Source organism: Hyla sarda, chromosome 9 (genome assembly GCF_029499605.1).
Source record: "Hyla sarda isolate aHylSar1 chromosome 9, aHylSar1.hap1, whole genome shotgun sequence".
NCBI lineage: Eukaryota > Metazoa > Chordata > Amphibia > Anura > Hylidae > Hyla > Hyla sarda.
The window spans coordinates 67289441-67302096 of NC_079197.1; the positions used below are offsets into that span (position 1 = coordinate 67289441).

Below are 12656 nucleotides of genomic sequence, written 5' to 3' on the forward strand. Positions count from 1 at the left end.
GTCCCTAGCCACAAGGCTGGCCCGAACCAAAGATACCAGGCTACCCGAGTCCAAATGGGCCTTCACGGAGCAGTCATTTATCTTTACCATACATATATGTGGCTCAGTCTCTGACCCTGGAACAGCTGCACAAACAGGTTCTGCAAATAGAGACTGTTGCCGGCTAGCGTCACACTCCATGGGCTCTGAGGTAAGAGGGCAATAGGTGGCTATGTGTCCCCATTCATGACACCTCCAGCACTGGGGGGTCGCTGGCCTCTTTAGCATGGAGTCCTTTCTAGGTCTGGGAAGCCCCTGGGGTTCATGATCAGTCTTTTGCCTCCCCCAAACTCTAGAGCCCTGCTCCCTTTCACACTTTTCCGCACACCTTCAGCTGGAACTCTCTTACCCACAGATGTCACGGGTTTTACGAATCTGGGAGGTGTTGATGCTGCAGGGATATCACGGAGGTAGTCATCAGTCGCTATGAACCTTTTCACCATGTTGACAAGTTGCTCAGCAGTCTGGGGCTCTCCTTGATGGTTCCAACCACTTTTGTACCAGATGAATAGGATCATACATCTGTGACCGGGCAGGTTTGTCCTTGGCGCTGCTCCAACTGTGGACTCTCCTGGCACGAACAGCTTGTTTAACACCAAGGTGAGCAAGGATCTTTACTTTTAGTTTAGCATGGTCCCGGACATCCTGCTCCCTGAGGTCATAGTAGGCCTCTTGCGGTTCACCTGTCACAAAGGGCTCAATCACTTTTGCCCACTCTGCAACTGGCAGTCTGTTTCTCTCTCCGCCACTCTCTCAAATACGGAGAGGTAGGCCTCAACGTCATCATCAGGTGTCATTTTTTGTAAAACCCGCTGAATGGCACTCCTCACATTCACAGTCTCAGGGGGGCTTCTCTCCAGCCACTAAAAGCCTCTCTGAGCACAGCAATCTGCTCCTTTAACATATGAGTTGTTTATGCATGAAACTTCTGTTGCTCTTCCATGGACTGCTCATGTCTCAGATTAGCCTGTATCAACTGCTTTACCATTTCCATTGTTCTGAATGGGCCTTGCAATGCAGTAGGAGCTTTAACCCATGACATATGCTTCTGGCCCTTTAAATGTCCACAAAATTCAAATGCAGTATTTTGTCATGTCGTTGCCCCTAGCAACAGTTATGCCTGCATCCCCCACCAATTGTAGGGAACGAGCTGTGGTCGGCAATGACAATATTCACACAGGTAGTAGGTTTCAAACGTCCAAGAGGATTTTTATTTAAATTAATTTTAGGAACAGAGCATAGTGCAAACAAAATAACAAAACCTAAGCCTGTCTGGCTCTAACTAAACATCAGGATACCTAACTATCCTACTGTGGACCTAAAGTCTGGCCCCAAGCAAACTCACACAAATGTCCATAGAAGAAGGTTCAGACCTGGTAGGTTTTAGCTGCAGCTCTGGCTGTGGCTGCTTCTCATCTCAGTTTCTCCAGCAATAAGCAGCCACCCAACCTCACCTGAGGACACCTTGAAATAGGGAAACCCATAGTGGACTAGGTATGTGGACTTAAGCACTCCCACATCCAACCTGTCATACAAACAATACATACACACACATCATTAATACATCATACATACAGTACATACACACATCATTAATACATCATTAATACATCATACAAACAGTACATACATCATTAATACATCAAACATACAGTACATACACACATAATTAATACACCATACATACAGTACACACATCATTAATACATCTTACATACAGTACATACACACAGATCATTCATACATACAGTTCATACACACACATTATTCATACATCAAATATACAGAACATACACACACATCATTCATACATCATGATTACCTCATGAACAAGCAGATACCATTATGTAATATTTAGGATGGCTGAATGTGTGCAGCCCACAGATTCCCCCCCCCCCCCCCCCCCTCCGGACCACAAATTCAATAACTCTCTCCACCCAAAACCCCACCCCCTCTCCTCCGGACCACAAATTCAATTCCGCCTCGACGCCCATCAAACCCCCACCCCCCACCACAAATTCACCCATTCCCCGACGCTCCACTGCCTCCTCACCTGCGGCTGCAATGAAGATCAGCACTGAATCCTGCTGGTGATCGGGTTTCAGCAGAGGTAGTGCTGCGCTGGCGGTGAGGGAGCCAACAGTGCGGGCCTACATGTGCTGGGGGGAGGATTTCAGGCAAGCGGTGGGGGGTGGGATTGAGCCTGGTCACAATGGCGTCCTCTATAGCTACGCCACTACGAGTCCTCCGCCATTTATTCTTTTAGTTACCAAGTAAAAAAAAATCAATTAAGATTAGTTTGAAATGGTTACAACAGAACACCTACACAGAAACTGCATCAGCTTCACCCTCACCATTAACCTGTATATTCAGGTTAGTGTGGGTGATGTTGCTGTCAGATTCCCTTTAAGTGAGATGGTAATGCAGCAGCCAAAAGTTAAATTGCAAAAGCCACAGCAAAATATACATTTATTTACACATACAGTAGCCATTGTTACAGTTTTCACATGCATTTATATCGCTAATTAGCTTTTAGAGCTGCATTTTTTTTTTATCTGAAAATGTCTGAGAAACGGAAGGTGGAGGAACAAGCCTGAGTGTTGAAAGAAGGGTTTGAGTAGAGATTAAAGTACATTTATCATCTCAATCACACAGTAGCAACTGTTCCAATAAATATATTCTCAATAATGCCCCCTTTCCTTATATACCTTTAATATTCCGTTTGGTGACAAAAAAATTGGTAAAAAAACTTTGTAAATCGAACCAAGGTGGAACCAATTTGTCTGGGCCAGTGCCAATCCCCCATGCCTCTTAGCACCACATTACAACCGAGTGACATCTCATACTATCCAGTCGCCAGCAGCGTCGACTGTTCAGTCTGCACCCATCCTTGTTTCTGGCACATGCATAAACTGCATAGACAGAGCAGCTGGTGGCTGGATAGTATGGGATGTCAATCTTTCAGCTGTGACGTGGTGTTAACAGGCATGGCGGACTGGCGATGGCCATGACTCCAGGACACTTTTAAAAAGTTATTTTTCTCAATTTTTCATACACCAAACCAGTTAATAAAGGTATATAAGGAGAAGGAACATTAAAGAAGATATCTGCTTTCACACTATGAAGTTCACCCGTTAATAAACGTATGTTATTATGTATTATTAACAGACGTTTAATAACGGGTGAATTAAGGGATGCTACAAAACATCCGTCATGTACTGGACGTTTTTACACCTCTGCCTACAGACTCCCAGCAGACTTGTTTCCATGATGGGAGTAGTAAATCCCTAGCAGCGGGAGTCTGCAGACAGCTGGGGAGGCTACATTAGTGTTTGTACTACTACTCCCATCATTGAACAGAGTCTGTTCCATGATGGGGGTTGTAGTACAGGGGCTTAGGGATTGATCGCACCGGGTCTCACTTCTGACACCCGATGCAATCAGAAGTTATTAAGCAGGGGAGCGGGCGGCATGCTCCGCAACCCTGCGATCACAATTTATTTTTTACTTTCATTTTTAAATTTCCCGCGGGGACCCCTGAATGGCCGGTACTGAGGAGCCAATCTTGGATCCCCCTGGGGTTTTAAAAATGGACAATGTGAGGGGACATATGTATATTAAAAGTGTTTATTGGGGGGGGGCATAAAGCGCTATAAATCTAGCGCTCGCCAGCGCTTTAATAAAAATATGACCCCCGCCACCCCATTTATAAGTATATATCTATACCCCCGCCAGGGCATACTGTGACCCCACCAGCGCATTTATAAGTATATATGTATACCCCCCGCCAGCGCATACTGTGACCCCGCCAGCGCATTTGTCCTAATTTTCTATTGCAGCGCTATATGGGACAACCATACCTATCAGAACGTATTCAGCAGCCGCCCCGCTAGATGATTCTGACAGATATACTATTCATTCATAGCGCCGGCAGCTGTATATCTGTCAGAATCATCGGCCGAGCGACTGCTGGATGCACTCCTGACATATATATTTGTCATATATAACGCTGAACAAATGCGCTATATATGACAAGTATATATGTCAGGAGTGCATCCAGCAGCCGCCCGGCCGATGATCCTGACAGGAATACAATTCATTCATATCGCGGCAGCTGCATATGTATATAGAAGCGCTGTGGGGGGCAGATAACACTATGTGTCTGCCCCCCCCCCCCCAGCGCATCTATATACATTTACAGCTGCCGGCGCTATGAATGAATAGTATATCTGTCAGGATCATCTGGCGGGGCGGCTGGTGAATACGTTCTGATAGGTATGGTTGTCACATATAGCGCTGCAATAGAAAATTAGGACAAATGCGCTGGCGGGGTCACAGTATGCGCTGGCGGGAGTATAGATATATACTTAGAAATGCTCTGGCGAGGTCACAGTTTGTGCTGGCGGGGGGTATATTTATTAATTAATGCGCTGGCGGGGGCTAGATATATAGCGCTCTATGCCCCCCCTTTAAACACTTTTATTATACATATGTCCCCTCTCATTGTCCATTTTTAAAACCCCAGGGGGATCCCTGATTGGCTCCTCAGTACCGGCCATTCAGGGATCCCCGCGGGGAATTTAAAAATGAAAGTAAAAAATACATCAGTGATCGCAGGGTTGTGGAGCATGCCACCCGCTCCCCAGGCTTAATAACTTCTGATCGCATCGGGTGAGACCCGGTGTGATCAATCTCTCAGCCCTTGTACTACAACCCCCATCATGGAACACTAATGTAACCTCAACAGCCACCGGCAAACTCCTGCAGTGGGGAATTACTACTCCCAGATGGAAACAAGTCTGTTCCATGATGAGAGTAGTAGTAGTCCCTCAGCACTGCAGGAGTCTACTGATGTCACCTCTTCTGAGCATGCTCAGTAAAAATAATGTCTGTTAATAATTGCCGGCGCCGATAGCCAGGGGGAGAGAAGCGGCGCCGGCAATGGGGCAGCGGCGCCGACAGCCAGGGGGAGAGAAGGGGCAGGGGCACCCATTGTAGGCACCGCTGCCCCGTTGCCTCCCCCTATCCCCGGTTGCATAATTACCTGTTGCCGGGGTCGGGTCCGCGCTGCTTTAGGCCTCTGGTGTGCGTCCCCTGCGTCATTGCTATGCACTGCACAGCGCGGCGCACTGATGTAATGCGCCGCACCGGCCCTTCTCTCCCCCTGGCTATCGGCGCCGCTGCCCGTTCTCTCCCCCTGACTATCCGTGGGGCGCCTGCACCGATAGTCAGGGGGAGAGAACGGGCAGCGGCGCCGATAGCCAGGGGGAGAGAAGGGCCGGCGCGGCGCATGGCGTCAGTGCGCCGCGTCGTGCAGTGCATAGCAATGACGCAGGGGACGCACACCGGAGGCCTGAAGCAGCGCGGACCCGACCCCGGCAACAGGTAATTATGCAACCGGGGATGGGGGGAGGCAACAGGGCAGCGGCGCCGGCAATGGGTGCCCCTGCCCCTTCTCTCCCCCTGGCTGTCGGCGCCGCTGCCCCATTGCCGGTGCCGCTTCTCTCCCCCTGGCTATCGGCGCCGGCAATGGGGCGCCGGCACCGATAGTCAGGGGGAGAGAACGGGCAGCGGCACCGATAGCCAGGGGGAGAGAAGGGCCGGCAGCAGGGCTCTAGACCCCAGGGAAGGCAGGGGCAGAGAAGCCGGCAGCGCTGGCTGTCTCTGCACCTGCAAAGCCGCTGCAGTTCATTGATTTAAAGCGCCCGATTTAAATCATTGAACTGCAGCGGCTTATCGGCGTATAACACGCACATAGAATTTTAGCCTAAAAAGTGCGTGTTATACGCCGATAAATACGGTATTTGTTCCAGCTCGATTTTAACCATATCATCATAAAAATATAATCACATTTCGAATAACTATAATGCTAAATAGTGCATTCATTTTTAACAGTGTTCAACGCTTAATGAAAAGCTAGATTCACTTGTACGGACTCTTAATGAAGAGTCCTTGGCATTATTGACTCCCTCACCTCGAAACCTTCATCCAGACTCTGCGCTGAAGGAAAATGGCAAAGAATTGAATGAAAAAGATGATGTAGCAAAAATGTTCCAATCCAAGGAGCAACTAATATTGAGGGCAAATAGCCTAAAGAAAGCTCTGAAGCAAATTATTGAGCAGGCGGAGAAGGGTAAGATATCTCTAAATAATTTCCGGTTGGGCTTTACCTAAGGAACCTTTACTAATTGTATAATGAAAATATATTCTGCTTTAGTTGTGGATGAGCAAAACAAACACACTCAAGTATTCAACAATCCTGCAACATCACCAGGCCTAAAAGAGAACTCAGAAGACTTCAACAAAGAGCTTGAACACATGGGTAAGCTAAGTACTTATTTTACTGTGTACTTTTGTGTGTTCTATGTGGAGATATAACATAATTTGCATTGAGCCCTATTGTATGTAGTTTTACAGTTTCTACTGTTTCACTTAGAAGCAAGAAGCCCTAAAAACTCTTGCATGGCTCATGGGGAATCCAATTCCCTATGGGGGAGATTCAACAAACTGTGTGAGAGAAAAAGTGGAGTGATTTCCCCACAGCAACCAATCACAGCTAAGCTAACAAGCTCTGGTAAAGTGTAAGCTGAGCTGTGATTGGTTGCTGTGGGAAAATCCCTCCACTTTTTCTCTCACACAGTTCGAAAAATCTAAAAGAATTTGTACACAATGAATGACAACTTTACTATATGAAAATACAAACCTGTAACACAAAAACTGACAGTCAATAACACTGGTTATCTCATGCAACGAAACCAGTCAAGGGCAAGAATATTTTAAGTAGCAACTAAACAGTTATTAAAAAGATGGTAAAAAATTGGTGCAGCTCACAATTTACTACTATCCGAGGCAAGCTGGGCAATCACTTATACCCAAAGTGACAAAATCAACATATAAAAGAAAAAGCTAGTCCAAACCTCAAGGAGAGTAGGATATTTTTGTATATAAATGGTATAAAAATTCTAAGACCGTGCTTCAAATAAACAAGTATTTATTTGATTAAAATATCACTTATAATGCACAAATTCCAACACAGGGCCCTTGTGGGGGGATAGATGACTCAATGGCATATAGCATACAATAAGATAAAATCTTATAAAATTAACATATAAAATATTAGCAATACAAGCTATGGGTTCTATCACTATGACCGCCTCTGAGTGTCCAGACATTAAATACAGTCTGTAGATGGTATACTATTGATTAAATGTTCCTGTGCGTTATTGCAACAAAGTTTATGAAAGATATTACCCGTGCTGCGGAGTTAATATTCGTGTGAAGCTCTTGCTGTTGAAACAGCGCTGGCAGGCGCTGAGTGCGGCTGGTCCGAACAGCATCGGACCAGGTGTAATACCGCACAATGGCAATTCCTCATTGCTGCAGAGTCTGATGTCAGCCAGGGATCAGCAATAGATGGATTAGAGGATAAATGGATCACAAAATGGATGGTAGAAGCAGTCAATAGGAACAACAGCATCGTGGATTCCACAGGCAAGTGCATCTTTTACTAGATAGATTTCAGGAACAGCATATTCCGGGCTCACAGTTGCTGGCCCATCACGATGGTTGGCAATGTATGCTCAAATAAGTTAAACGGGTTTCAGGGTACTCCGGTGTCTAACTCTCGACCCCTTCTTCAGTAGCTGTATCAGGAATGTAAAATCCACCTTATTTATAGCAGCACGGTCTTATTCCACAGGTGGTGTTGGTCTAATCATTACGAGATCACTTTAGGTGTTACAAACTGGGTGGGACAAAGTTGTCCTGAATCGGAATCAGTTCATACAAGTTTATGAAAAATGCATGCATAAAATGAAATCTACATATTCAAAAAATACATTTACAAGAAGTACATATAATACGAGTGTGTAGAAATAGTATGGTCAGTCTGCGGATCTAAATCAGAGATAATTCTAAACAAAAATAAGAGAAGAAGAACAAAATTATTCAAGTTGATGATAATTAGTATAAATGCCATCCAAAAAGGATATATGTGCTTCATGATAAATGTGAAAAAATATGTGGTCTTGAAGGCAAATTTTATGAACAATATGGAGTGCAGAATAAGATGATATGAGTAGAAATAAAAATATAAATGGTAAAGGAAATTGAGTGTGGATGGAAACATAGACAGAAATATACATGCAATAATACTAGACATATCAAAATAGTAATAATAAAAATAATAATAAATAAAATACAATTTTAAATAAATATGAAAATAAATAAAAAATAAATGTAAATATGTAAATAAATAATAAATAATTAAAATAAAAATAAAAACAAGAACAAAAACAAAAATAATACAAAAGGTAAAAAATAAAAATAAAATAAAAATACAGTAAGATTAAATATAAAATAAAAATGAAAATAAAAATATACACAGAGAGAATAAAAATATAAATATTGCATATCAATCCACAAAAAAAATATAATCTAATAATACAGAATTCTTCAAGAGACAGAATAAGATGCATATGTGTATACTAAAGAGGTTGACATCGGTTGGAGGGGACACTCTTACTTTTACAAACAGGAATATCCCCTCGAGCCAAAGACATCCTCTATAGAAACCCAAATAATTCAAAATTGGAATTAAGTCTTCCTGGTTCTAACGTTTCAAATTCAAATATCTTTTTACTTTCAGCTCAGGACATTTTGGTCATATAGCTGCCCCCCCTCCAATCATGTTTAACATGTTGGAGTCCTGTGAATGAAAAATAACTTATATCTCGGTTGTGAATTGTATTAAAATGCGTTGAGAGTGGGTGTTTTAGATAGCCAGTTCTGATATTGTACAGATTAGAGATGAGCGAAATTTTCAAAAATTCGATTCGGCCGATTCACCGAATTTTCCTGAAAAGATTGTTTCAATCCAAATTTGTTCGCAGCGAATTGATATTAAAAAAGGCTATTTCTAGCCTACATACAGCCTCTATAGGGGTTTGCTGTGTCCTAAAACGCATATGGAGTGTGCTGGGGTAGTGAAATAATACTGTTACTCAGAATAGCATGCAGATTACCGGCATCGCTCTTAGAATCACTGCCGCACAGCAGCACAATGTCAGAGCCTGGTGGTGGCATCAGTGTCAGCAGACCATATAGTGACTGAATGACATAGCGTGGACATGTTGGCAGCAAGAGGAGACCATTTAGTGGCTGAATGGCACAGCGTGGAGTTGGCTGATGCACCAGTACACTACACACCAGGGCTTCACAATCCCCCCCCAAAAAAACAACACAATATATGAAATTTTTGAAAAATATTTCTCATTGGTAGCACCCGCTATCCAAAAATTTGAAATTAACAGACCCAGGCCCCACCTCTGTGGCATCAGTAACCCAAATATTGCCTGAAGGACACAGCCTGGAGTTGGCTGATGCCCCAGTACACACCAGGGATTCACAATCCCCCCTCCAGAAACAACACAATGAGAAATTTTTGTCAAAGATTTCTCATTGGTAGCATCCGCTATCCAAAAATTTGAAATTTCCAGAACCAGGCCCCATCCTTGCGGCATCAGTAACCCATATATTGCCTGCATGACACAGCCTGGAGTTGGCTGATGCAAGAGTACACACCAGGGCTTACCAATCTCCCCCCCAAAAAACAACACAATATATGACATTTTTGACAAAGATTTCTCGTAGGTAGCACCCGCTATCCAAAAATGTGAAATTTCCAGACCCAGGGCCCACCTCTGCGGCATCAGGAACCCATATATTGCCTGAAGGACACAGCCTGGAGTTGGCTTCATAATCCCCTCCAAAAAACAACATTTTAGAATTTTTTTTACGAAATACCTTTGTGTAAGAACAAGCGCATATCCAACAGTTCACAAGACTCTATAATGCAGGACGGTGGACCACCCAAAGACATTCTTCTAAAAAATAATAAACCACACAATGTTTGAAATTTTTTTACAAAAACGAATTCAATATGTGTGTAAGCGCATCTGTCTCCAAAAGGTCAGATCACCAAAGGACTTTTTTCACCCAAAATGATGAAGCAGAGTTAATCCCTGTCCGTTTTTTTTTTTCATAAAGAAATCACACGCAACAAGCGTTCCGTTGTGTAACGATTAGCATTCTGGAAAATTCAATTTTATTACCGATAAAATTATCAGTAAATAAAAAAAAAAACACTACCCAAGAGTGTTTAATTACCCCATACATTACACCAAGAGCAGTCAGGAGTAGGCCTCAGCAGTACCCAAGAGGCTTTAATAACCCCCTAACTTTGCACGATCAATTGAGAGAACGAGCAATACCAGGTGTGTTATGCCCTCTGATTTCCGGGGCCGCAGGCGCGCTCCACTAAACTGATTAGCGTGTCTCTGTCTTTCATTGACCGTTGCTGGTAACCCGCTAACTCCCGGAAAGGTAAGCTGCCGCGAAGCAGGTGGTCTCCCCTGGGCACGTTTGGCTCCAGAATTTCCACTACTGCCACACCACGCTGACTGCCAACCGTGCTACCGCCTTGCTGACTCAAGGGCAACTTGCAACTCTCTTCTCTCGATGATGAACCCCCCTTCTCCTGAGATCGAGCAATAACAGGTGTGTTATGCCCTCAGATGTCCGGGGCCGCAGGCGCGCTCCACTGAACGGATTAGGGTGTGCCCATCTTTTTTGGTAGCACCCGCAATCCAAAAATGTTTAATTCCCAGACCCAGGCCCCTCCTCTGCGGCATCAGGAACCCATAGATTGTCTGAAAGACACAGCCTGGAGTTGGCTGATGCACGAGTACACACCCGGGCTTCACAATCCACCCCAAAAAAACGCCAAATTTTATTGAAATTGTCTGACAAAACACCTGTTTTTTAAAAACAAGCGCATATACAGCATTTCAGAAGACTCTATCATGCTGGACGGTGGACCACCAATAGACATTCTTCTCAAAAATAATAAACCACACAATATGTTCAAGTTTAAAAAAAATTTGAAATTCCAAGACCAAGGCCCCACCTCTGCTGCATCAGTAACCCATATATTGCCTAATGGACACAGACTGGAGTTGACTTATGCAGGAGTACACACTACACACCCGTCACCCGGGCTTCCCAATCCACCCCAAAAAACGCAAAATTTTATTGAAATTGTCTGACAAAATACCTTTTTTTTTTTTTTAAAAAGCGCATATACAGCAGTTCAGAAGACTCTATAATGCAGGATGGTGGACCACCAAAAGACATTCTTCTCAAAAATAATAAACCACACAATGTTTGAAATTTGGTTAAAAAAAGTATTACATGTGTGTAAGCGCATCTGTTTCCAAAAAATTAGATGACAAAAGGATTCTAATCGCCAAAAATGATTAAGCAGAGTTAATCCCTCTCCATCTATTTATATATTTTTTTCATAAAAAAATCACACACAACAAGTGTTCCGTTGTGTAACGGTTAGCATTCAGCAAAATTCAATTTTATTACTGATAAAATTACCAGTAAATTTAACAATAACACTACCCAAGAGTGTTTAATTACCCCATACATTGCACCAGGAGCAGTCAGGAGTAGGCTTCAGCAGTACCCAAGAGGCTTTAACCCCTTAAGGACTCAGGGTTTTTCCGTTTTTGCACTTTTGTTTTCTCCTCCTTACCTTTTAAAAATCATAACCCTTTAAATTTTCCACCTAAAAATCCATATTATGGCTTATTTTTTGCGTCGCCAATTCTACTTTGCAGTGACATTAGTCATTTTACCCAAAAATGCACGGCGAAACGGGAAAAAAATCATTGTGCGACAAAATAAAATAAAAAACGCCATTTTGTAACTTTTGGGGGCTTTCGTTTCTACGCAGTGCATATTTCGGTAAAAATTACACCTTATCATTATTCTGTAGGGCCATACGGTTAAAATGATACCCTACTTATATAGGTTTGATTTTGTCGCACTTCTGGAAAAAATCATAACTACATGCAGGAAAATGTATACGTTTAAAAATGTCATCTTCTGACCCCTATAATTTTTTTATTTTTCCACGTACGGGGCGGTATGAGGACTCATTTCTTGCGCCGTGATCTGAAGTTTTTATCGGTATGATTTTTGTTTTGATCGGACTTTTTGATCACTTTTTATTCATTTTTTAATGTTATAAAAAGTGACCAAAATACGCTTTTTTGGACTTTGGAATTTTTTTGCGCGTACGCCATTGACCGTACGGCTTAATTAATGATATATTTTTATAGTTCGGACATTTATGCATGCGGCGATACCACATATGTTTATTTATTTATTTTTTTACATTGTTTTATTTTTTTATGGGAAAAGGGGGGTGATTTAAACTTTTATTAGGGAAGGGGTTAAATGACCTTTATTAACACTTTTTTTTTACTTTTTTTTTGCAGTGTTATAGGTCCCATAGGGACCTATAACACTGCACACACTGATCGCTCATCCTGATCACAGGCGTGTATTAGCACGCCTGTGATCAGCATTATCGGCGCTTGACTGCTCCTGCCTGGATCTCAGGCACGGAGCAGTCATTCGTCGATCGGACACCAAGGAGGCAGATGAGAGCCCTCCCGGTGTCCGATCAGCTGTTCGGGACGCCGCGATTTCACCGCGGCGGTCCCGAACAGCCCGACTGAGCAGCCGGGATACTTTCAGTTTCACTT

General features: G+C 43.3%; 1 protein-coding gene across 10 annotated transcripts in view; it reads left to right on the forward strand.

Annotated features, from left to right (window-relative positions):
- The window catches only part of LOC130290823 (diacylglycerol kinase eta-like), a 1161394-nt gene that overhangs the window by 704994 nt on the left and 443744 nt on the right, over positions 1-12656 (forward strand). For all 10 annotated transcript variants that reach the window (XR_008847710.1, XM_056538928.1, XM_056538925.1 and 7 more), the window contains 2 exons: positions 5935-6172; positions 6257-6361. Coding sequence is in view for 9 of the 10 variants with exons in the window: in XM_056538928.1 (XP_056394903.1) it covers positions 5935-6172; positions 6257-6361 (343 nt within the window). In the remaining variant the exon portion in view is untranslated. The remainder of the gene's footprint in view (positions 1-5934; positions 6173-6256; positions 6362-12656) is intronic.